The sequence below is a fragment of the Acanthaster planci genome, linkage group LG03 (assembly GCF_054643075.1).
Source record: "Acanthaster planci isolate LZ-2023a linkage group LG03, COTS_SCS, whole genome shotgun sequence".
Lineage (NCBI taxonomy): Eukaryota > Metazoa > Echinodermata > Asteroidea > Valvatida > Acanthasteridae > Acanthaster > Acanthaster planci.
In genome coordinates, this window is record NC_141779.1 from 14,422,074 (window position 1) to 14,446,562 (window position 24,489).

The 24,489-nt window shown below is 40.7% G+C and overlaps 2 protein-coding genes across 7 annotated transcripts in view; one reads left to right on the top strand and one right to left on the bottom strand.

The window, feature by feature from the left end:
* The first annotated feature begins 4,466 nt into the window (after positions 1 to 4,466).
* armc8 (armadillo repeat containing 8) lies at positions 4,467 to 21,480 on the top strand. 2 transcript variants are annotated; one of them, XM_022253720.2, is made up of 20 exons: positions 4,467 to 4,628; positions 5,959 to 6,032; positions 7,083 to 7,154; positions 7,749 to 7,888; positions 8,246 to 8,343; positions 8,538 to 8,630; positions 9,210 to 9,290; positions 9,740 to 9,815; positions 10,515 to 10,605; positions 10,986 to 11,046; positions 11,492 to 11,680; positions 12,014 to 12,097; positions 12,821 to 12,903; positions 13,722 to 13,803; positions 14,092 to 14,181; positions 14,690 to 14,932; positions 15,213 to 15,308; positions 15,974 to 16,069; positions 16,605 to 16,771; positions 17,400 to 21,480. In XM_022253720.2, the coding sequence occupies exons 1-20, from the start codon at positions 4,608 to 4,610 to the stop codon at positions 17,431 to 17,433; spliced, it is 1,971 nt and encodes a 656-aa protein (XP_022109412.2). In that variant the 5' UTR covers positions 4,467 to 4,607; the 3' UTR covers positions 17,434 to 21,480. The 2 variants fall into 2 exon arrangements, with proteins under 2 accessions (XP_022109412.2, XP_086990219.1); XM_087134093.1 differs by lacking the exon at positions 4,467 to 4,628 and adding an exon at positions 5,145 to 5,280.
* The window catches only part of LOC110989352 (uncharacterized), a 45,656-nt gene continuing 41,150 nt past the window's right edge, over positions 19,984 to 24,489 (bottom strand). For all 5 annotated transcript variants that reach the window (XM_022253698.2, XM_022253683.2, XM_022253690.2 and 2 more), the window contains one exon: positions 19,984 to 24,135. In XM_022253698.2, coding sequence (XP_022109390.2) covers positions 23,329 to 24,135 — 807 coding nt within the window. In that variant the 3' untranslated portion in view covers positions 19,984 to 23,328. The remainder of the gene's footprint in view (positions 24,136 to 24,489) is intronic.

The following is a 24,489-nucleotide window of genomic DNA, read 5'->3' on the forward strand; positions in this document are numbered from 1 at the left end:
CGTTCAAGTTTAAATGATTTCAAATTTTAGAAGGTTACTTAACCAATTAGATTTTTATTTAAAAGTGAACATTCCCAAGTCAGCGGGCACTTTTCAAATATAGGACCACATTCAACTCAAATTCGCAGGGTCATCTGACAGTTTATCAATAACATTTTTGTCTGCGTTGCCCGGGATGGGAGCCTTCAAATCTAGGGAGTTAATCCTGGACCATACTTACAAAAACTCGTAATTTCTTGGGCCGCACAAATTCCTCTAAAAAAGTGTAGGGTTATTTCTTTGAGCGCCTCCGCCCAAGTTAATTTGGACGAGAAAACTGCCGAGCGCCCTCTGTTGTATAGACTTGGAGGGCGGTCATTGACCTTTTAACCAAGTTCTTAGTCGGGCTTCCTTACGTCGTCTGCAGCAATCAGATGTTTGCTTTGAATTATAGTAAGATATGTAGTTGCCTGGGAGCCGATCCTCAGAGCAATTTTTTTAACGCCTCAACGTAAAAAGATCCGAACAAAGACAGGCATCATGCCGCACGAGGGCAGTATGCATTTTGTGATCTAAATCTGGTCTAGGCAGGTCACTTCTTTGGAAACTCAAATAATATACCTAGCCTGTGCATGGAAGCTCTGTTCAGACTAAGTCTAGCTATCATGCTTAAATATAAGAAATGACGATTTAATTTGTTATACTCGGTAGGATATTTATCAATACAGTCATTTTCTATTTTAGAGTGAAATTGTGTCGGTCGAAAACTGGGGTTTTAAAAACTTTTAAGGAGACCACGAGATGAACTATATTCCCTAATTAGAATTATCAGCACTGCTCCTTGGAAACGTTCCTCATTAAGTTTGATATTTTGTGTTATGAGTTAATGATCGTCGTTTTGGATGTCATTACCTCAGGTTGCCTCCAGAGTGGAGTGTATGAGTCCCTATTATGAAAATTTAGTGTGTGAGGGCCGGGGGGAAGCAGGACACCGTTTTAAGGTAAAAGATCTATTCCATGGAAGGCTGATTATTCACGTTCTCGGATTATATGCTGATTATACTTTGGTCCAGACAAAACCAGTAAATGATGACCTAATTATAAATCATATTAGTCTGGATGCATGGGGTAACTGGAACAGCAAAACTGTGCAAGTACTTGGGACATCACTGACCAAAAATAGGACAATTCATGGCACGCCTATTTCCATCGCGAACAGGTACATCTCGCAAACTAAAAATAGGCCTTAGTGCAAGCTATACAGTTCACGTTCTTGCATACATTCCTTGCAAACACAACCCTCTGTTCATCTGTCGACTGAGAATAGTCCGGGGCAATATTCATGAAAGCCTGAGATCATCATAACATCAAAGACAGGTCGAGGGCGACACAGGAAACTCAGATAGCAAGTATACCGTACCGGCACGGACGTATATACCGGCCCACTCTGCAATAATGGCGCCCTCACCGGCGATCAAGGCATAGTCACAAAATCGTGATGGATGCGTAGGCGCTAAAACTCAAAACAAAACAAAGACTGACCCCGGCCTTACACGTGTAGAAGTGTGGATTGACTTCCGACGGGTTAACTCATTTCGTGGAATTCTGTTGTATATCTAAAAACCATTTCATATACGTACCACAGGTCGCTATGATTCCACAAGGAGGACACCTACAGGAAACGAGGTTTGGTTGGTCCTCAACGAGACTCTTAGAAGGCTCGCATTGCCATAAATTATATATATTTTTTCACTATTTTCCTGCTTCCTTCATCCAAATTGACCTGTGGCGTTTTAGGTAGTATTTTCTACGCAAGTAGACGACCTGTGACGTTTGAGGGAGTTTCTCCTGCTACGGCTGGGTGACTTGGCTGTGACGTATACGATGGGTGTCTAGGTCAGCGGTGGTGGTAGTGGTCATGATGCTCTGAGCGACAGAAACAAGAGTATTGCTTCTTCTAATTTTCGGCTGACACACTGCACACTGCATTTCTGAGCAAATAGTTCCTTTTCCGGTAGTTTACGCCTGCCACTTAGGATCGATCTGTGGCGTTTGAGGTGTTCTGGTGCCTTGCTTTGCTGAGAACAGGGTTTAAAGTAGTGGCCATAGTACCTTTGCTCGGAGAAATTGTCACGTCGACAATAATCTGCAGTTATTTATTTTTATTGCCGCCTGATATAATGGTCCCTTTTTATTAACCCGTCTCTTTTTCCAACCTCCTCCTTTCCAATTCTGCCTGTGGCTTTTGAGGTGGTCTGTGTGGTTTATATTACTGTATTTCACGAATGGACGGTGATTCCCAATGCAAGGTCCATTCGCATTCCCTCGGATTCAGACATCTTTGGGCCTCTTCCCCTTCGCCGCTCTGTCTAGGGGAATTTTTTTTTTAAATACCGCATTAGGAGTGCAGAATACTGCCGAGGAAAGTGATAAAGTTTCAATCAACGTTTGTTTGAAATGGCATCTCACTCAGACAGCTAAACTGTAATTTCAGATAAAACATGAATGACAAATTTAGACCAATCCAAGACTATAGGCTGAGTTAGGTCGGCTTGGGTTCGGCTTGTTCTCCGTCAGACAATGTTCATCAACAGCTCGATTTGTTCAAGTTGTTCTCGGCCGGCCGCTCGAACCATTTGGGGCGTACGATTGGTTATCGCTGGTAGTTTGTTTGTAAGTAAGATCAACATGGCAGTGCCGACGTGCGTTCAAGTCTTCGAGGGTAGATACATGTTATGAATAACTGGGTCTTATTCTTCTCTATTGGAAAAGGCACTTTCATATTATATGGAAAATTACTTTGTTACTTTTGCAAAACATTCCATTATTTCCGGCTTTGTAAGCCATCTTGCTATGCTTTGGCGGCTGTTCCAAACTTCAAATCGCACGACTATTTCTCTGTATTCCTGTAAAACCCTGACGAGAAGGTATATGATCCTAGGCCTGTTCCGAGAACAGTGTCGTTCGAGTGCGAGAGCAAGACAAGTGTCAATAACAGGCCGCCAGTAACCTCGACCTGTTGATGTTCAACAGCGCCCTCTTGTGGTATCACCCTATGTTTCTTCGGATATCTTTGATGGAGAGGGGTGGTGTTTGCGAAGTACCATTAATCCTTTCGTTCGATGGCCTATGACAGCTACAGTCGGGTAACTTATTCAATCAAATTTCAAAGCTCTCAGTAGTAGTCCAGGTATCGTCCTCATTTTACTGTGCACGATTGAAGCTGCAGCCATTCCCGACTATAGTGGCCAATAAACAACAAATAATAAATGTTAAAAAGGCTATTAAATCCACAACCTCCGATGAGTACACCTGCGAATATTTTTCCAGGAGTGCGACTAGTGACTTTGGCAAGAGTACAGATTACGAATATGAGTACCAGGGAAATGGTTTTCTTGAGAGTACGAGTGCTTACGAGTACATATTCATGAGTACGAATACAGAGAATACGAGTACAGAAAAAAGGACTGGAGTACGAGTACTACAACTGCAAGTACTATTAACACTGCTGGAAAACAAAGAAAACTATAGTTCAGAACCCTAGCTGCTCTGCTACACAACAATGAAATCCAGTTTTCAAGAGCAATTATTATACTAAGTTAGAAACCAACAGGAATGCAGTTTCAATAAGTCTTTTTTGGGGGGGTGGTTTGTGCGGGAAATGTCATGATGTACCTTATGCCAAGCGAAGAAAATTCGTCTTTTTTATTTCGTTGTAATGGAGACTGCCTTGCCTAATATCTTTTTAGGCCTTGATGTATATTACAGAGTATTCCCTCCAAAACGCAATCCAAAATAACATTTTTTCCTGACATTAATTGTCAGAAATTGACGGTCTTGATATCAAACTAAAGCTTGGACTTTTGTTTCAAAACCGAAACCTCATTTTAACACGATGAGGCACCGACGCGAGATAATCTTAATATAACTTTTGTTGTCCTGTCCAAAAGGATTAGAACAATCAAAATTATTGCCGCCGAGATCATCAATAAAAGGCATAAAGAATAACTATTTAAAAACTGAACAGGGTTCTGTTGTTTTATAAAGCTTTCCTGGCTTTGCTGTAGACTTATCGAAGGCCACCGTTTTCATTAGATTTCAGGCTATAGCATTATGTTTTGAAGTAATTGAAAATAATTAGTAAGATAATAAATTCCTTTTATTCTAATCCGTCGTCGTTCAGTAAAGTTTCCGGCGCGTAATAAATGTTGACGGATGATACCCCGTGCACGTTTCGCTCACGGTCGTGTATTGATCAACTTCGTGTCTTTGTTTTTGTTTTTTTTTTCAAAATCAATGCATAGACACCAATGTTTAATGGCTGATGATCATGTGACTTGTATATTGAGGCCTATATAAATAACCTATTCTGCAGAATGGACTCTACAGTTTATGATATCATATCGTTTTGAGGCGTACAGAGAACATCTTTCATAGTGTTTCCTTTTTGTATTGTACGTTGTTTATCGGCCACCATAGTCAGGAACCCGCGGCTACTTTCACTCAGGTAAATGGTCCGTGGGTCAATCGACAGCCGGAATAGTCCTTTCGATTAGGGCCTCCTACACGAAGTGCATCAAGTTTTTACGGAGAAAGGAGAAAAAGTTTAATAAATCGGACGACAAGAAATGTATGAATTCGCCATGATGGTGAGTAGCCCCTATCAATTTATTTCTTGATCGACAGCACAGATCGGCATGCAATTTTTTATTTTACTCATTACTTGAATCTACGTGCATGACGTACGTTAGACCATATCAGTGATCAGTCATCAGTGATCATGCAGGCTTGCCGAGGCATATGCTACGGTTAATGACAGTAGGTATGGTCGGAGGTAGCCGGAGCATGGAGAAAGGAACACTGTCGGAGGTAGCATTTAAAATGAGTAAAGCACTTACATGTCTGTCGTGTACACGTACATGCGTCGTATCATCATCACTATAATGAGGGGGCAATTATGACTTGCAGGAAAATCATTTTTGGAAGCTTTTTGGCTGCAAACAGGACAAGCCCAATAAGAAAGTGATTCTCACCAAGAGGGTGAGTGAGTAGGCCTTGACATTTAAGTGCTTTACTAAATGTTAAATGCCACCTCTGGCTACCTCCCACTACCTCCGGCTAGGCCTACCTCCGACTTTTACCAACTGCCGCCTAGTTATGTCCAATGACGTGTTGGTTTACGCTGATCTGGATCACGATCAGTGATCCGTCGTTGGTTTACGGACACCAAAAGTTGCCTAATGGATGGATCAAACCAGCGTTAGGATCACCGGAATTTTCTTAGCTAAATTTCATTTTTATGTATGTTATCACTTATGAAGTTTGTTGTTACATTTTTAGGGAAAATTAGTGTTTTCCGTATACGGAACTCTTTCCAAAACTGGCAGTCATTAAATTTGTGAACGTCTTCTTGTTGACCCGAGAGACTCGAGGTTCAACTTGTTCGTATTGCTAAAAACTGTCACGCCCCAATATATAGCATCTGTCATATCGGTCCCAACTATAGAATTACAACACAGAGTGCCAGTGTGGGCCATAACTTGCCAAAATCAACAAATTGCACTTGTACAAGTTTCAATGATGATGCAGTCGATGCTAGGTTGGCATATTTTGGCATCAATTTGGAGAAGGTTTGAGAAATTTTTCATAGAAATTTGCTTACCATCATTTGGGCAGTCCAACTGTAGCACTATAGTTGGGACTGTCCCAGGTATGGTTGGGATAGAAACTGTAGTTAGGATGCAGCCCCCAAGGTATTATTGAAATTACCATCACAATGTTCGACGTGAGAAATTTCATAACAAAATGACTTTTCCCCCATTTTGATCCTTTGTGCACATTATTTGATGAAGTAACACATATGACATGTAGTTGCCATTCAGTACAGTACGTAAGAGTTTTCAAAATAAACCATTTTCATTTACGAAAAACTAATATGAAATTTGGAAGGCTGTACCGTGAATGTTACTTTTCTTGCAGGATACTGGGTTGGGACAATTGTATGTGGACAGCCTGAACGTCAGCGACACACAACAACTTCTGTGTAATCTGAAGTAAGTGAATTGCTCAACTTCTAGGCTTGCAAGTGTACTTACAGATATTTTTGGGACCGGATCCCCATTTCTATAAAGAACAGGTATCTGGATACCCTTAAAATTAAAGGAAAAAAGTAATAATTGTGTCCCCGGTAACATCGTTATACATGTATATGCATAATAAAACACAAAGTATTGGTGTAGCCAAGGGGACAGGGTGCCTGAGGGACGAATCCACCCCCCTGAAAGCATTCCACTGTCCCTTCTTAATGACTTGTGATTAAAGTTGTGGGAAAAAGAGTGCCCTCTAGCATTAAGAGATGAGGAGATTAGGAGTCACCCTTTATGCCACCCTGTCTTACGCTGGTACCCACCTGGGTCTCCCCCCCAGTGGGCCTATGCCGCTGCACAGAAATAAGGTCACAAATTGCATTGTTGCAATGGAATATGCTGATTTTAAAAAGTAGCTCCCCTACATACAAGTAAACTGATTATACTGGATATTGCAGTAATTTGATGGCAAGATACTGTGGGAAATCAAAACATGGTGAGCCACCAACAGGGTACCTTCTGATTTGAAGGTGATGTATGTAGAATTAGCAGGTTGTTTTGCAAGTCTGCATTGATGAACTCAAATACAAAGTAAAACTACTCCTTCAGCATTTTTTCTTTCTTTTTTAAGTGACTTTTATGGGGTACCTGGCCCTTAAAAATGGAATCTAGCATTGAAATCGGCACACTCGGGTACTTGGCAGAGTTACTTGTCGAACTCAGTAATATTTGACTTTCTCAATATACTTGAAGAATCTGCCATGGTTTCTAAAAAACTAAATAAACATGCAGATGGTGTACCATGCATTTTACTGGTTGTTCATACAAAAATAAAAATGTTTTAACTTTGCAGTTTTGAAAGAGTTTCCAAATGTATCAGTGTCATCCAATGCCAATACCAGCATTGAATTTGGAAATACATGTACATAGCATACGTATGTAATGCAGAAGGCTAAAATCAAACAGATTTCATTGTGAAAAATCTTGTGATCGTGCACGTTGCTCCCTTTTACTCAGACAAATGAAGAATGTGGTAATTGGCAGTAACAGACAGAAGGCTAATCTGATGCTGTGTGGTGCTGTGCCTAGGTAAGCTTTCCCATGTTTCTGCCTGTAGTTTTGCCTGTTTCAACCCTCCGACTGTTCCAGATGGTGCCTGGGTCATATTTTGAGCTGCCCAAACTTGGCAGTCAGAGGGGTTACTGCAGCATATGACATGCACCAGAACAATAACAGAATGGAGGATTTTATGTATAATTTGGGCTGGAGAAATTGTCGGCTTGTTGCAAAAATTAGAACTGTTCTTCTTAATTGTATAATATTTTTGTCTACAAAATATTTCACAGTCTAAACCAAATATTGAAGTAACATTTGACACCACATTCTTAAATTTACTTACTGGCATCACAAGTCCAAGGTGTCTCATTCGTAAACCTCAAGTAATATTTGTTCATGTATATACAGTTATTTAAAATAAGATAATGATGAAAATTCAAGAAAGATTATGTGTGGACTACTTCGAATTCATGAAAATAAAATGAAAAAAGGAAATCATAAATGCTGCATTCACGGTTAAAGCTGGTTTCAAAAGTGATAAAAAGTAGTGATCATCAGTTGACATCTTCTTCTGCCTTTGTCAATATTTTTTTACAACTGTTAAGTAATATCCACTGATTGTTGCAGGTTACTGAGCGTCATTACAAGTGAAAAGTCCCCCGCTGTGCTCGTGGAGTGTGCCATCATACTGGGCAGCTTTGCTAAGGGGTCAGAGGAGACCAAAAAACGGCTACTTGCCGAAGGGGTGCTGACCATCATGTTGCAAGGTAGGGTGGAGCAAAGCCCAGATTAACATGCTTAGCTGGATTTTGTGCTGTCCAGATGTACAAACACTGGCATAACTGCTTGAGCATCTTGCTTCTTTGACTGTTTAGGGGCAAAAGAGCAGCAAGCAACAAGAATAAAGTCTCCTTGGATTGATTCCTGGCTTTGCACTTATCAATGCTCAAACTTGGCCAGTTTAATTTGAAGCGATCATAATCTCCATCTGGGTTCAATTTTTAATAATACGTATTCACAAGTTTGTGTCTGTTGGGATAGCTCTTCTGAGAATGGCACGGTTTTTCAGTTCATATTGCAGTTTTCTTGGTGATAGATTTTCCTTTCATTTCCCCTTGGCTTAGGTTTAGCCCACAGCGACTTGAAGTTTGTTGAAGCCTGTCTCCGTTTCTTGCGTACCATGATGACAAGTCCCACAGCGCCCACGGACATACTTCACCAGGTAAGCACGGCAGTGGACTCTGTTGTATTGCCATTTTTAATAGAGGAAGCTAGACTAAAAAGAAGAGTTGCATATTACCACCTTCAGAAGTTTACCCTTCAATCTGGATTTGACCAATCAGGGCTGTGAAGCGAGATCATAAATATGCATGAGTGATGTAATGCACAGGCTCTGCGTTATTCTTTACCTTTCAGGATAGCACCATCATACCCCACTTGATACAGTTACTCCCGCAGTCCAAATGTACTCAGGAATGCATAGCCGGCATACTAGCCACTTGCTGTAAGGTAGGCCTAAATTGAGATGGAAAAATCTGTGCATCTAAGAACGTAAGGCCGCACTTCTACTCTAAAAGACGCATATGCCCTATTTTGGGAGGGGCATGTAAGAAAAAATGACATTTAATTTTGATGTATTTCAAAGTTCACTTTCTTGCCACATCTGTGACTATTGCACAAGCAATGTCAGGAAATTTACTATTTACAGTGTCACTACAAATCTTCATTCAAAATTTTCAGTTTCTCCTAAGTTTCTTCAACCAGTTTTCCTGTTTGCCAATCCAATTTGACAGAAAGAAGCATAGATGACCTTGATTTCAAAATTAATTGTATGTCTGTTCCATCCTCAGACATTACCTTCTTAAAGCATCTGAATCCGAACCATTGTGTAATACCACTAAACTAGATGAAAACCACAGATGTGAAGAGAATGTGCAGTTAACAGATTTCAAATCTTTAATGGTTCTTTCCAACATTTGAACACAAACTGAATCCTGGCTGTCACAGTACAGTTGGTCCCTTTTCATTTGCCGGATTTTTTTATGCAAAATGCAATGAGAAGCATTCTTTTGACATTGTCATTTGTAGAACTCTGAGCATCAAGAGACGTTATTCAGGCACGGGGCAGTTGGTGCGCTCGCCCCTCTCCTAGACATTAACGAAGACAGGGTGAGTGTTACGTCAAGGAGGAGAGGGACATAAGGAGTTAATGATTCCTCAGGAACCTAGGAGTGCTTTGGAATGTGAGACTAAAAAAAGAGGATTGAGAGGGGTACCCTAGAAACCTGAAGATTTTTGTTTGATGGAATTTTTTTTGCAATTTCAAAGCGGTTTATTTTCCTCACAACTGCAGAAATTACAAATTCTTGTAGGTTTCTCTGAAGCTGTTTCAGTCTCTACTCAAAATTGAAATCATCTTGTCTATGTGTTACTTCCTAAGTCATATACTTACCTGGCAGATTTCTCGCATAAGTTTGATTGTGAGTGCAACAGAAAAAGGATCGATATCTGCACTCTGCATGCTCACAGCTCGTTCAACTTGTGATCACACTGCCAATGATGTTGCCTTGCTAAAATCATGAACATGAAAGAGATATTGTGTATATATTTATTTTTAGATTCAGTTGCCAACATTACGATGCTATGCAGCCCTAGCCTACCAGAACAGGAATGTCTCCTCGGCAATAGCCTCATGTAAGCTAGTGGGGTGCCTTATTCAAAGAAATATTTCTGGATTCATTATGGTTGTCCGTTAAATCGTAAAATTTGTTAGCCATCTTGAAGATGCTCACAGAAAGCGTAGTTTCGATGAGATGCATCTTTCTCAAGGATGGATTTGCGCTGGGGAGATGTAAATTAATTTTAGATTTTTGCCCTGGGAAGATGCATCTTCCCAAATAAAAAGTAAGCGTAAAATGTTCATGAGGAACTCACAAAATTAGTATGATGTGAGGGCTATGAATTGAACAGGCTGTAAGACTGTTAGTAACAAGTGTGTTTTGGGGCTCGTTATTAGGAGGGATTTTATACAAAGAAGACCCTCAACACTGTCTATCTTTGCATCGTTTTCCTTGATATTGGCAACTTCGGCAAAAGCAGCAAATGTAAAAACAAGGGCTTAGATGGAAATTTCTGAACTTTTCGGTGGCCATAGGGTGAAAATTGAAACAAACATTCTCTCAATAGTCTCCATGTCTTAACTACTGAGGGGCTTCTAAGTATATTTTGAAAGCAAGTCAACATTCATTTGTTTATCATTGGCACCAGTGAGGCATATTTGAACAAGGGTATATTTACACGTATACTCCTATATTCGTTTTCAAACACATGTGTCTGATCACTGTCGTCTTACATTTTGTCTGAATATTCCTGTTTTCCCTTGCATTCTTCCAGCCGTGCATAACGGGGAGTGCTTACTTGAAATCTTCTGCCGACTCCTGAGCAGAAATCACTCTGTTGCCATGCAGCTGACTGCTGCTAAGTGGTAAATGCAGTTAGAATCTTTCACCAGCTTACAGATTTTGGGGGCTTGTGTTACTGGGATTCTTCATAAATGCCATTACAGGTGGATGTTTGGTTATGAAAAAGAAAAGAAAAGACAACATTTGAAAGCTTGTGTAGCCTGAGAGCTGTTGAAGAATTGCTTCTTTTAAGAATCTTCTAAGAGCTGCACATCACTCATATTCCTTTCCAAAAGAGGAAAAAAGGCAAACCAAAAAATGCCACTGAGATCAACCGACATAAAATAAGAAAAAATAGGTAAAAGTGACATCTGCTTTTCTGAATTAAGCAAAGAGAGTTCACAAATGCAAGACTTAAATTAAACTGTTGAAAACTACTTTTACAATTGTTGTTCTCCTGCAGCCTTTCATATCTGTGTAGAGCTGGAGCTGTTGCAGTGGATAACCCTATCATACAGTTCAGGGTGAGTTCAGTGGCCATTCTGTTAAAGATGACTAGTTGGGACCAAGTTATAGCCCATTTCATGAAAGATACGACAGGTGTCTTGTCCTTGTTGGTGTGCAGAATATTTGAGGTACTGTGATACCAAATGGTGATAAAGATCTCAGAAGATGTCCTGTGGTGCTTGGAAGTCGTGAAAGTGTACTTAGTGATCCAAAGTGCATGACCCTTTTGGATTTAGGAGAAATTGGAATAGTTGACTGGGTGAAGAATAAATGGCTTTATGCCGGTCTGGAAGTGATCCTTTGCTCTTTGGTTGATGAGAACAATAATTGCTCAGTATCTTGCTTGTGGATGCAAGCAAACTCTGGCCAGCTCCAAATGCTGGAGTTGCATAAACTCAAATTGATGATTCAAATTCATGACTTCTGTGACCTTTTTTTGTGGGGGGGGTTGCCTTTGTGTAGGTACTGCCCTGCCTGGTCAGAATGTGCAAAAAGGACCGATCAGTGGAGGAGAGGGTGGAAGGGGCGGAGACGTTGGCTTTTCTCATAGAGGAGGACATTGAGCTCCAGCGGGTAGCCAGCATCACGGACCATCTTATCCTGACCCTAGCTGGATTCCTGAGGTACATACCGGAAGCCACCAATAAGAACGTGAGTATCAGATCTGTTTTCCATGACCAAATGTCTGATAACAGACTTCTTGCAGTTGGTACTCAGTAACAGTTCCCATAGCATGGCAAGGAACCACTGAAAAAAGTGAAGTGCAATGCCTTTCAGTTGTAAAATCAGGAACATTCCATTTGCAACGCATTGTTCCTGCTCTAGAACGGGCGGTCGTTGTACTTGGAACTCAGCATTCCCATCTGAATGCTGCTGAAGAACAGTCTTAGCCAGTGGAAACAGTCCAACTTCATGCAAATGTTTCTGACTTTTGAGACACACTGCAATCCTTAATGTGAGGTTTTCCTTTTTTCTTCACTCAAGGAGGATTTGAGTACGGAGATGAAACAGGCAGCATTTAAAGTCTTTGCATCATTGGGCACCAATGAGGAAGACATCAGAAAAAAGGTCAGAGTTATATAACCATGGAGATCTTGACTACCTACTGAGTTTGGATCTCTGGGCCTTGTACGAAAAGGAGAAATTTTCTTTTTGTAAAATTATAATAGCACATACCTACTGAAATGACACCAGTAAAATCCTAACCTAAGAATCAGTATTTAAAAAAAGTAGACACACAACTACATGTATAAAGCATTCCGCTTAAAAAAATCCCACGGGTCCCAGAAGTATACTTTCAACGAGAAAATTCAGCTTTCAACATCTTGGATCTTCATTGCCCGAACAGGGCAAATGAAAGGGCGAGTCTAAGCTATTTTGCTACATGCTCTGAAGTATTGGACATCACATCAAATCTTCCAGACACTTACAAAGTACACTGAAGATCTGCTTTTCCTGCGCATTTGAGTTGGTTTATCAACATAGTGGAACATGCAAAGTTCTTTGTTAAATTATGGAAGGAAATACCCGTTGCACAGACATATTTCTTCTTGCTGTAACTTTTACATCTAAACATCTTCTGAAATAAAACCTTAAGAAGCTGTAAATTTTCTGTGGAGACTGTAGAAATCCACTCCATGGTTCCAAGTCAGATTCTAACCCTGGCTGTAGAGTGGAAAGCTGGGATGGTACAGTGACCCCAACCTTGCCCCCTTACCATCTTCTCTACCTCAACCGAGACATCTTGAGGGACGTAGCTCTAATTTAGGTCTCGTATTTGTTGTTTTTCAGATCATCGACACCGAGAGCCTGATGGACCAGATTGAGAAATGCCTGTCGGAACCCAATCTGAAGGTACAACTCTCTGCCGTCAGGTGAGTGAACACCAGAGGTCAGGCTGTGTGCAGGAACTGCTTAGGGTGGAAAAGATGGACATTTTGTCAGAATTAAGGGTAGAGCTAATCCAAAGACTGCCTTTACTGATTCCTGTGAAATTGTGAAGGGACAGACCCTATAAAAGCTGCGATTGCCCTCATCGGAGATATTAAAAGATATTAAAACACTGCACAGCTACACATTTTTGTTGCCAAATCGGCCATAAATGCGTCGTACAACTTTGCCACGAATTTGTTTCTCAAGGCTTACATACATGTACTGTGGAAAGGCTACACCAATTATTATGAAATGGGTTGCTGGTCTCGTAGCAGCTTTTAGGTGTTAACCCCTTTGCGCCGGGAGGCGGCTATAACCGCTGTAAAAATTGAGATCCTCAGGCCTGCTTTTCAACTATTATTCTCGGCCCACGCTCGAGCGAACACGTTGAAAGAAGGCAGACCTTGGCTCTTGTATATATGGTCATTGGTCTTTGTGCGTAGCCCAGAAATGAAAAGACCGAATTTGCATCATAATCACCAGCTTCACAATAGTCCCCACTTTGAAAAGAGGCAACGGGAATGTGGAAGGGTGAGTAGCCGCATGTCACCGAACAATCAGCCTTTTCACCGTGTAATTCAAAGCAGGCAGAGCACGCAGGGCCACAAACTGAGAATTTGTGGTTTGGTAGGTGGCCTTCATGGCCAAGCGAGGCTGGAATTCTTGGAGTCGGCTTTCGGGAAGAAATTCCTGTCGTCAAGGGGTTAATAAGACGTAATGCTCTTCCAAATTGTCATTTCATCCTATGCTTTGACTGTAGATGCCTTCATAGCCTATCAAGATCTGTGCAGCAGCTTAGAACAAGTTTTCAAGATCACGCTGTCTGGAAGCCCCTGATGAAGGTAAAACCAAAATGAAATGCTACTCCAATAATCAATCAATACAAGTCTTCTTTTAAGTTCTCTTCCGTTTGCGTCTCCCCTGATAAGTTGCGATTGAACAATTTTTCAGACATTTTCTACTGAGCATCTTCAAATCCTTGAAAACGGGATTGTCAAGAAAATAAGCAATATTCAGAGAAAGGATTTTACACCCCACCCCACAGTTGAAAAGTATTGCTGACCACTGTCCGCCAAGAATTTTGATAATTATGTCATTGAATATAAAAAAGGAATATTTATTTTCATCAGCTGCTGAGATTGGGTCATCCAGATGAACTCATGACAATAGCATCGTCAACACTCTGCAATCTCCTGCTAGAGTTCTCACCAAGCAAAGAGGTAGGACATTGACCAACATGTGGATCTTTTGTCTATGAAGATTATTCAGTGAAAACCTGAAAGTATATACTCTAGAAAAACATGCATGCTGGCAAACCGGCTTGATTCCAGGCGGATTTTGATTCAATTTGATGGAAGAATTTGACGTGTAGAGTTGTGAAGTTCACTTTGTCAAGTGTATTATGTTCTGAGAGATCCCTTAGTTCTATCCTCCTTGCAAGATATTGTCTTTATGAACGATGTGTTCTGCAAGAATTTCTCAAAACGATGGGAACATTTCTGAAAAAGTATGTTGTACGTGCACCTTCCAAAGTTGCCAACATTTCTGAAAGCTTTGTCTCAAAATATTTTACTTGATCAATATATTATCACCTTTTTTAATCTGATGAAGCAGCACCCCGACACCATATCTGGTCTTGGATGACCGACAAAAAAGTTACCTTTATAAAAGTGACTTCAGATTCAAGGCAGTTTCTTGAAACTCTGTCTGTGTCAACACCATTTTCAGCCAATTGTTGAAGCCGGGGCGGTGGAGCTGCTCTGCAAGCTGACGGCCAGCCAGAACACAGCCCTTCGACTGAACGGCATCTGGGGCCTGATGAACATGGCCTTCCAGGCAGAGCAGAAGATCAAGAACAGCATCCTAGGCTCGCTGGGCACTGACCAGCTCTTTGACCTGCTGACCGACTCCAACGTGGACATCCTGATGAAAACGCTGGGACTGCTGAGGAACCTGCTGTCCACCAAGCAGGTCAGTAAGCCTCAAAAGAAGAATATATACTGTGAAAGAATGTGTCAGTCAGATATGTTTGAAATTGCATTTGCTTCAGTTAAGATACTTCTCGCGTGTCAAGTCCGCAGTCCAATATTGAGCTCATTTAGAGTGAACGTCACCACAAATCACTGATAACTAAGCACAGACTGCATACATTCCATTGTTTTCTCAGTGTTTCCGTGTTCCCTCAGAGATCTATGCACTTTTTAAATAAAGCTTGTACTAAGACAAGTGTATATTTCTTACTGCATTTCAGCATATAGACAGTATAATGATGTCCCACAACAAGCAGATAATGACAGCTGTCATCATGATCCTGGAGGGCGACCATCCGCCAGACGTCAAGGAACAGGTGCATTATTGTAGTTTGCCAAAAAGCAATTCAGTAATTATTTTGTCTTTGAAATCTGGGGCCATTTTTTGTCAGCGCATGAAGGTTTAGAGTATTAGACACACAGTAATTTTGTAACAAATCACTTGAATGCATTTTGATTGTGCAGCAAGGATCTTGTTCCAAAAAGAAAAAAATGCAAAATTTCTGATTTTTCATACCTGCCAACTGTTCTGGTTTTGTCGGAACTGTCCCAATTTTTAAGTTTTCAGACTTTAGAAAATGTGAACATTCTGATTCCCAGGATAAAGGAAAAAAAGACCAGGCAAATGGCACTATATGCAGAAAAAGAGGGTGCTATTTGTTTGAAAAATAGAGGGCGCTATTTGCTTTGTAAAAAATGGCAGAAGTTACACATTTACATGTATGTAATAGTGTCTCTCTTGCACAGCTATTTGTTCCATTAAAGGCTCGTGAAAAGGTGTTTCGATTTCTGACTTTTCTGTGTTGGCAGGTAGGATTTCTGAATAATTATCCGATGAATACAATTTGTGTCGGAATTGCAAAACAGTTGTGCAGTACAGTCTGCCATGCCGCCGTCTTTTGCCTGTATATTCCTAGCATTTTCTGGCCCCCATCACCCCTTGCTTGTGTGTAAAATATCTCTTTAAACATTCTTGTTTCAGACGCTCTGTATACTTGCCAATATCGCAGACGGGCACTCGGCCAAAGAATACATCATGTCCAACGAAGACATTCTGAAGAAACTCACTTATTACATGGTTAGTGACACTTGTTTATTTCCACATGTTGATCTCTTTTGTTGTTACATTGCTTGATTGCCCTCGTTAATTGCAGGCAATTGATTGTACAAATTATTTTCATATGCTGCTTTTTAAGCCTGATTTACACCAGTAGATTTCACATGAACTTTCAGGTTTTTGAGTCGGTGTCACACTTGTTTCACAAATTGGTTCCCATAATGCATGAGTTTTCAAGTGCTGTTTTTGCAGATCGATTCACACTTAACTTTCTTGTTGTTGTGCTGACTTGCTGTGAATGTGTACTGAGTAAACATGTTGTTCCTTGCATATTGATTTTCATGTGTTGATTTCAAGTGGTGCTTGTCGGTATTGATTTCACGTGATGATTTTTACATGACTATTTCACATGCTGAGTCCGTATGTTGCTGCCCCAGGGTGCTATCATGTGATAATTTTCACACGCTTGTTTCACGTGCTGGCTCCACATGTTCATTTCCCATGATGACGATTCACGATGATTCTCACATGTCCGTTTTACATGTCGCTCTGGTAGAGGATTGAGCACGTGAAGCTGCAGATCGCAGCAGTCTACTGCATCAATAACCTGGTGTGGACAGAGGAAGATGGGGCCACAGAGAGACAGGCCAAGCTCAAGGAGTATGGCATTCAGAAGCACCTGCAGACGCTGCTGGATTCCAACGACACAGTGCTCTTTGATAAGTACGTCATGGGCTTTATTCTTAGGATCGCCATTTTGGATCATGCTCCCCTAATCTGCTTTATTCATTGAATTCTCTGAAATGGGAAGGTTTCTGACTGTTTTGCCAGAATTAGAGACCAGGCCTCACTTTGAAAAATATTTTTCATTCCTCCAAACAAAGGAGACATGACGTTTTATTGCACAATTTGGAACTACCCACCAGAGTACATAGATGGTCGTCAGTCATTTGCCCCTGCTGCATCATCTTCACTCCCACAAATATTTAAGTGTTTAGAAAATGTTTACAGGGATCGCCTCATTTTCAATTCAAGATGGCCGACTTGTGAATAAGTCGAATTCTCCCATTTTAGCTTTTTATTTCTGACCCTAATGTTAGTGCACATTTGTGGCACTTACCTGTGATCAATTTGTGAAATATCTTACTTTAAATTACCAATTTTATTAATGGAAGGTAACTTTGACTTTTCACAAAGTATTGAAGTGGGTGTAAAGTAGGACATTTAAGGTATAGTTCCTGTGAAATGTATTTATAAAAAAAAAGGAATTTCTAGATTTGAAATAAAGGGACTTTAATCACTTAACAGAGGTTTGAAACATGGATGTACTTGGTCTGATCTCTCAATGCAGAGTCAAGACAGCCTTGCAGCAGTTCTCATCATGAAGGCCAGGAACAAGACATGTCTGGAACTAATGAGTATCTGAATTGTGCCCATCATCTGTGGCATCTGTCTAGTGATATCATTAACTGATGATTTTCAGCTAGTCAGCTATGTATTCTCGTTTCTTATAGATTTCTATTGAAATTGGGTGCAGAGTAAATCATTTGAAAGTGTGGCCCTGTGTACCAGTCTTGTGGAACATCGTCGCAATCATATATGAATATGCAAGAGTTCTTATGAATGAAATCTGACCTGCAAGGGTTGGTTTTGATCGGAACAGAGTTTCTGGTGTAAATATTCAAGGACATGCTCTATGTGTGAAAGGAATTTTATTTTTTGCAATGTTAACAGAAATACATGTATCTGTATGAAAGTAATTGACATTGAAGGGCGATCTTATGGGCCATCCATTTTTGTTGTCATTTTTTACAAGTTTGCAAAGATTACTCCCCTCTGACCCCCCCTCCTTCGAGAGCATACAAACTGAAAAGGAAAACATTTCTGATGTCTGTGCTGGGTTATTTTTAGCACTTTTACTATTTATGAAAATCATTCAGTGCCACTTAAATGTGCCCATGAAAATGTGGTGTTTTTTTTAAGTGGATGGCCCATGGTAACTCTAGTTTCATAAGATGATCCCAGAATATTCCATTTTCCCTAGGGTGAGCTGAGAGGATGTGGAATGCTCTGGGGACCAGTGAGAGGGCTGTTTATTTTGCCCCAGGCAAAAAAAAGTCACAATAGGTTTCCCTTCACATATGACAAGTTGCGCAGAAGCATGGAATTATCTGTACTAATATTGTTTTTTGCCAATTTAATACCAAATTACCCCCAATGAACCTGGGAAAAATGTCAGTGGACAAAAAACATTGGCTACGATGATTTGTACACAGTTGACATACCCAATCATAGCAAGGGTAATGCCGTATAGTACCTCCCAATGCTAGAACTTCATGGAGACAGGCCTCAAATTGGTATGGAGTGTGTGGGGCTATATTCTGTCTTGGCACACAGAATTAGTGTGAAGTTTTATTGAGTGGAGTCTGAGGTATTTGAATGCAGCATACAGTAAAAAGCTTCTCGTAAGGCACCTTTCCTGTTTTGCTATATGCACTTCTGCTTTCGGAACAAGTCCAAATGTTAAATTAAACTGAAATGTTGAAAGTTTGACATAAGTATTGTCTTCAATTTTCAGGACGTTCAGCCTTACCTAGTGCCCCAATAGGGTCCCTTAACACCCAGATATAGTGAGCACAAAAACTAGAACTAGGAAACCTTCTTGCACCGATTTTGCCTGTAACTCCCTTCGTATCACCCACATCCGACACACCCCAAGTGATGCAAGCACAGCAACCCAGATGTTCCAAGATGTGCCAATGTATATTCCAAGCGTGCAAGGATCTGGATAACCACCTGTATCGGAGGCGTGCGGCTCGCATGAAGTGCACGACCCCAAATAGAGTAGATTTCCTATTGATTTGCTTGTATGCAAGTCATCAAAGTCTCAAAGATTAGCTAGATGAGATTGTGTCCAGATGCAGTCCTATCTATTAAAATAAGTGATGAGTAAGGACGTCCACATCTTTTGGCAGTTTAATAGACACGTTCCTCTGATTTACGAAAGTGTCTCAAATCATTCAGTCCACATTTGTTGGGATATAGGATTTTTGGTTCCAGTCTTCTGTAGTCTTAAGGTCAATTCATACTTGCTGTGTATTCACTGTGTACGCAGCGCAAAGGTCTATTTTGAGGTGTCTGCAGTGCGTGAAGGAAAGCGCAGTGCGTAATGAAAATGTGCGCCCTAGCATGCAGTCGGTGAAAATAATGGATAGTGTGTATGCACCAAATCTATGCGTATTTCGGACAAATTGGAATTTTAAAATTTTTGTTGGATGCGCGCACGCAGCCGAGACTTGACAAAAGATGAAAGTGTGAAGGACAAATGCGGCATTTACATTACGCACTGCGTTTGTACAAACGCAGCGAGTACGAACCAGCCCTTATTCTAAGTGCAGGGCTCCCAATGTTGAGATTAGTGTGAGAATAGCTATGGTTGTAGCTCTGGAAGCCCATTTCAGAGACAGACTTGTCCTGACACAAAAACACACAACATCACTGACTGCGCGATAACAGCCAATCATCCAAAAATTTACAGAGTGTTTTCATTCTGTTGTTGGGATGTAGCATGGAATGGTTGAACAAATGACTTTTGAATTTTGTTTTGTACGAGAATCGCAAGTGGGTGGTGTGAAAAGCGTGAGATGATTCTGTAATGGCCGAGAGAAAGATTTGGCAGCCCTGCAGGTGACCCCAATTATAATGGGACAGGGAGCGAGGAGAACTTATGAGGTTAACAGTGAAATGGAAGATACTTCCAATGGTGGAGATTGTAAGCAGCAAAAACTGTTCTCTCGACAAGCTCCACAGAAAGTGGCCCAGGAGTGGGACCTGAATGAACAAAGTCATACCAGCATTAAGTCCTGGATGTCTTAAGGTGTGGCATGAAAAGGGAGGATTGACGTCTCAAAACTGGAAAAATACGGAACAGGATCTGCTGTTTCTCATTGATTTAATAGGACTTCAAAAGAAAAAACCTTCCCAACAGTTCCACATGCCATAACAGAATTTTTTTTACAACTAACAGGGTTTATCACAAATCAAGTGGAGGGGGTATTCTATGCAAGTAAAGCTCCAATAAAAGGAAACCCCCCAAAAACCATTAATTTTTTACCATTACGATAAAAGGTAATTTCATGTCATAGAGTTGTCAAATAATTCTCCCCAAATGGCAAACAGATGTTGTAATTTGTCTTAAGGCACTAAATCAAAGGAATTGTCAACGAACAAAGAGTCGAAAACAAAAGGTCCCTGAATTCAGCAATCATGCATTCGAAACACTAGATACGGTATTAGTCTACACCTGCGTATCCAGTGCTGAAATGTTTAAGCATGGGAACTATTGCTTAATGTCATATTCTCATTAACTTTAACTTCTGACTTCATATATACACTGGTTGTTTTTTGGCCGCCTGTACAAGTAATTCGCATTCTGGAAACAAAGGTCTTATGCAAGGTACAGCATGTAAGAAAAGTGTAGAAATTTAAGTCCGGAAATTTTTTTTTTTAAGTACAGGCTACAATAAGAAATGACTGTAGAAAAAGAAGGCATTTTTTGCCACTTTTGACCAACATCACACATTCTGAACCTTTTTTGGAGATTCTACTTTTTTATACATATTTATAATTCCATATACAGAGTCTCTGATCACAAAAATAGATGAAATATTTCTGATCACCTTGTGGTGTAAAGGCAGTTACTCTTTGTTATGCTTTTTTTCTTTTTTTTTTGCCTTTGTTTTTACACATTACCAAGTCACAAACTTTGCAATTTTCCGAGAGCGCAGCACTTTTTCTAGGGCAATCACCACAGTCCTTTGTTTACACACTACCACTCTTAGAAAAGACTCACATTTTTCCCCCTTTACAAACGTCTGTGTCAATACTTTTGGGGTCAAAACTGGGTCAAAAAGGACAATCCTCACCATATTCCTTCTTCAGACAGACAGGAAGAAAAAGCAATCTTTTGATAAACCTCCACTTACGACAGCACAGAATACACTCAATACACAACACATCCAACACAAACTTAAGTACAAATTCTTAGTGACAAAGAGACATTACCATGGCTCTCTTCGACTTCCCTACTCAACAATTTTGAAGAATTCTGATAAAAAATCTGACAGAGTAAACATTAACTTTGACAAACTAACAAAATCTGATCATGCAAGGGCACTTTTTAAACTCATAGTCACTGTATTTGTTAGCCCAGAAGAATACAATTCTTCAGTGAATTATCGCCAGACAAAAGAAAAAAGTAAATGGCACGTACTAACAGTAAGGCTGCCAGTACTTTATCAGAACACTTCAATGCAATGCAAAAAAAAGGACCAAAATATGTTTTATCAAATTCAATTCAGACACTAATTCAATATTGGATACATTTTGAACAGTATACAGATTCCCTTGGATAACGAAATTTGCACTTTTTTTTAATACTCGTCCATTTTTGTGCTTGAAATAAACTACCACGCCTTATCATAAGCTCAATTTGAAGTTCAAACCGGAATGTTTGTTTTTCGCCATCTATATGTAAACGTAAATGCCCACTGGGTGGTCCCTCCTCTGCAACATTTCCATTTTTAGGTGTGAACTGAGTGAGTCATATCAAACACTTGTTCCCGATGAAAGAGGAAAACACAAAAGTACTGCTTGTCGAGTTTAAGTGCCAAAGTGCACGGAAAAAAAACAAAAACTGAATATCCTGTCAGAGCAAGCTTCACAACATGCAACTGTACAAGCTCATTTGGTACATATCAGTAAGCCCACAAAAAGACAGCTCCAGAAAAAAGGCGATTCAGATATGCTTTTTTTGTTTTTCTTTAAACTGGTGATAACATTAACAGCTTGTAGCAATGCCATTCTACAAACAAATTGCGAGAGTCAAGAAAAATGTGCCCAACTTCACCTCAATACCTGAATAGATCGATATGAAAGGATTCAAACTTGTGAATTTTCTTCATTTTTTTACGTGAAGCACAGAATACAGTTAGATTGGCGTTTGAGGCTCAGAAGCTTCATTTGACTTCTGTTTCATTCTAATCGGCTTTAAAAACCTGGGGAGAAAACGTTGCCACCGTAAGCGACCTAAAACCCAAATGGTTTAAGTACAATTTAAAGTTGACCTGCAAAAATTCTGAACGTTTACATGAGGTAGTAAAGTCCCAAGTTGGAAAAAAGCTGCTCTCGCGGCAACTTTTACACGGATGAACAAATGAAATACGATCAAAGTACAACCACACTCATTTCAGTGAGAATTAGGCTTGAGACTATAGTGCCAGATGAGAATATCTCTGAAGAATGACGTGCTTCCCGTTGCCATCCATTGCCTGGCATTCATTAAGAATTCAGTAGGATGTTTTAAATATGCAAGCCCCAGCAACCAGAAACACACCTTTTGAGTTACGTGTACGTCCACAAAAATACTGATGTCATCTTTCAGGCATTTCTCAATAAGTTATATGTCTCCAGGAATTTACAGAAATTGTCAAGCACAGCGATTCCAGACATTCTCTTGACACTGATAAATCTTTCGGCTATTCACAGAGAAAACTTTTACCCTTCCAAAATTTCCATGGTCACACAGCATATATATATTTTTTATCCTTTCTACAGCAGCGATCAATAAAAGCATACACTGAACAGCCTCTACAAGAAATCAATATAAAATAACTCTGTTAACATAAACAATAACGGATGATAATGACCAAATAAAATGTTTGAGTTATACATACTGGTCCTAATATTAGTTCATCTAAGCTATAATCATAGACAGCACACACAAATTAATTTAATCTTACGTTTTACATATGTAATAATGAATATATATGTAATTTTTTTTAATCAACAAAGATATCTGCAGCATTCAAAGGATGCAAGGTTGATAAATATTAAAGTGACGAAGCCAATAATACCACAAACCCAGATCAAAAATGCATGCAAATGTCAGACAAATACAAGTAAGTCAATCAACTGACAAACATGTATAGTTTCCATAATACTTGAAGTTACAAAAGCTTCCCGATAAGGGATAACTTTCAAGCCCTTTTCAGACGAATCTTCCTCGTGTCTGGTCTTTCGGTGTTTGTTTTTTCAATTCAGACATAACACATGGTGTGGCAGTTGGGTATGGAATTTAGAAAAAAAAGCAGTGACTCTTTGTGTCTTTTTGATATAAGCAGGCCATCCCATGCCACTGTGACCAGTAGTTCCTATTCAATACTGTTGATATTTCTTGATGTCATTCCAATGATGCCTTGGTTTGTTGGCTTCCTTCTTTCCTAGCTCTCTCCGTTCACCATGACCTCTCCGTTCGTCATGCCATTCATGGAAGTCACCTCCTTGACCACTTCCTCCACCCTCTTCCGGTTGCGGTCCTCGCGAGGTTTGCGCTGGGGCAGCGCCTCAATGGGTGTGGTCTCGGCACTGCTGCTCACGCTGCCGTTGACCAGTGGGCCATCCTTCTTGGCCTGGTCTCCCGACTTTGTCTGTGTTGGTGGTGTGTGCAGTTTGAGCTCCTCCAGGCTGCCATCATGAGGTTTACCGTTGGCCATCGGGAGAACGCCATTGACAGTGTCTGTGGGTTTCTTGTCGGCTTTTGGGGTGGACGGCTCATTTGGCGTGAGTGGAATGGTGTCCGGACGGGGCACAGCACTCACTTCATTCTTGGTTTCCTTGTCCGCCCCCACCTCTGGCTTAGCCTCGCCCCCTTGGTCGTGCCGCCGCCTGTATTGCTCCCGCCGGCGGATGTTCCTGTCCTTGTTGCGAGGCACCTCCCCATCTTTGCCCCGTCCTCCTTCTCCTCTGTCGTGGCGCGGTCTGTCACTCCGTGGCCTGTCATTCCTTGTGCGGTCGTTGTGCGGTCGATCGTTCCGGCGGCCCTCCAGCATAGTGTCGCTGTGCGGCTTGTCCTCGGCACCCCGAGGACTGTTCCTGCTGGGCCCATCGTGGCGGCCTCTGTTACCCCGTTGGTCCTGTCTGCTGCCCTCTTTGGCAGACTGACCCTGTCTGGGATTGCTACCTTGCTGGACCTGTCTGACACCATCGCCTTGAGGACGTGGGTTTCGAGGACCACGACCTCTCTGGCTCTACTCAGACCCCAAAAGAAGCAAAAAACCAAAATAATAGATATTGTCAAAGATATCAGTTACATGTATTTGTGTTTTGGAGTAACAAGTTTTGAAGGAGGGTCACACTAGCAAAGTGGTACTTGCTTCACCCTTTGAACTCTGTGACCCGGGTTCGAATCCCAACCGCAGCAACACGTAAACAGAATTTCAACTCCCTATCTGGTTGGGAGTCTATTCAAGACCAAATATTTGTTTCTTTATCTATGTAGTGCCTACGTAGGCTGTTTTTTAGGAATCCTTGGTTTCATCACTAACACTAAAACAATGAATTTAAGACCTTAAACCCAAAATCAGTCAATGAGTATCTTTTGG

Bases quoted from the DNA above. Each gene is read 5' to 3' on its own strand.
- armc8 (XM_087134093.1), top strand. From the start codon at position 5,224: ATGGATCAAACCAGCGTTAGGATCACCGGAATTTTCTTAGCTAAATTT. The intron at 7,155-7,748 runs GTAAGCTTTCCC...TGATTGTTGCAG, and splicing joins CTGTGTGGTGCTGTGCCTAG to GTTACTGAGCGTCATTACAA. The intron at 9,291-9,739 runs GTGAGTGTTACG...ATTTATTTTTAG, and splicing joins TAGACATTAACGAAGACAGG to ATTCAGTTGCCAACATTACG.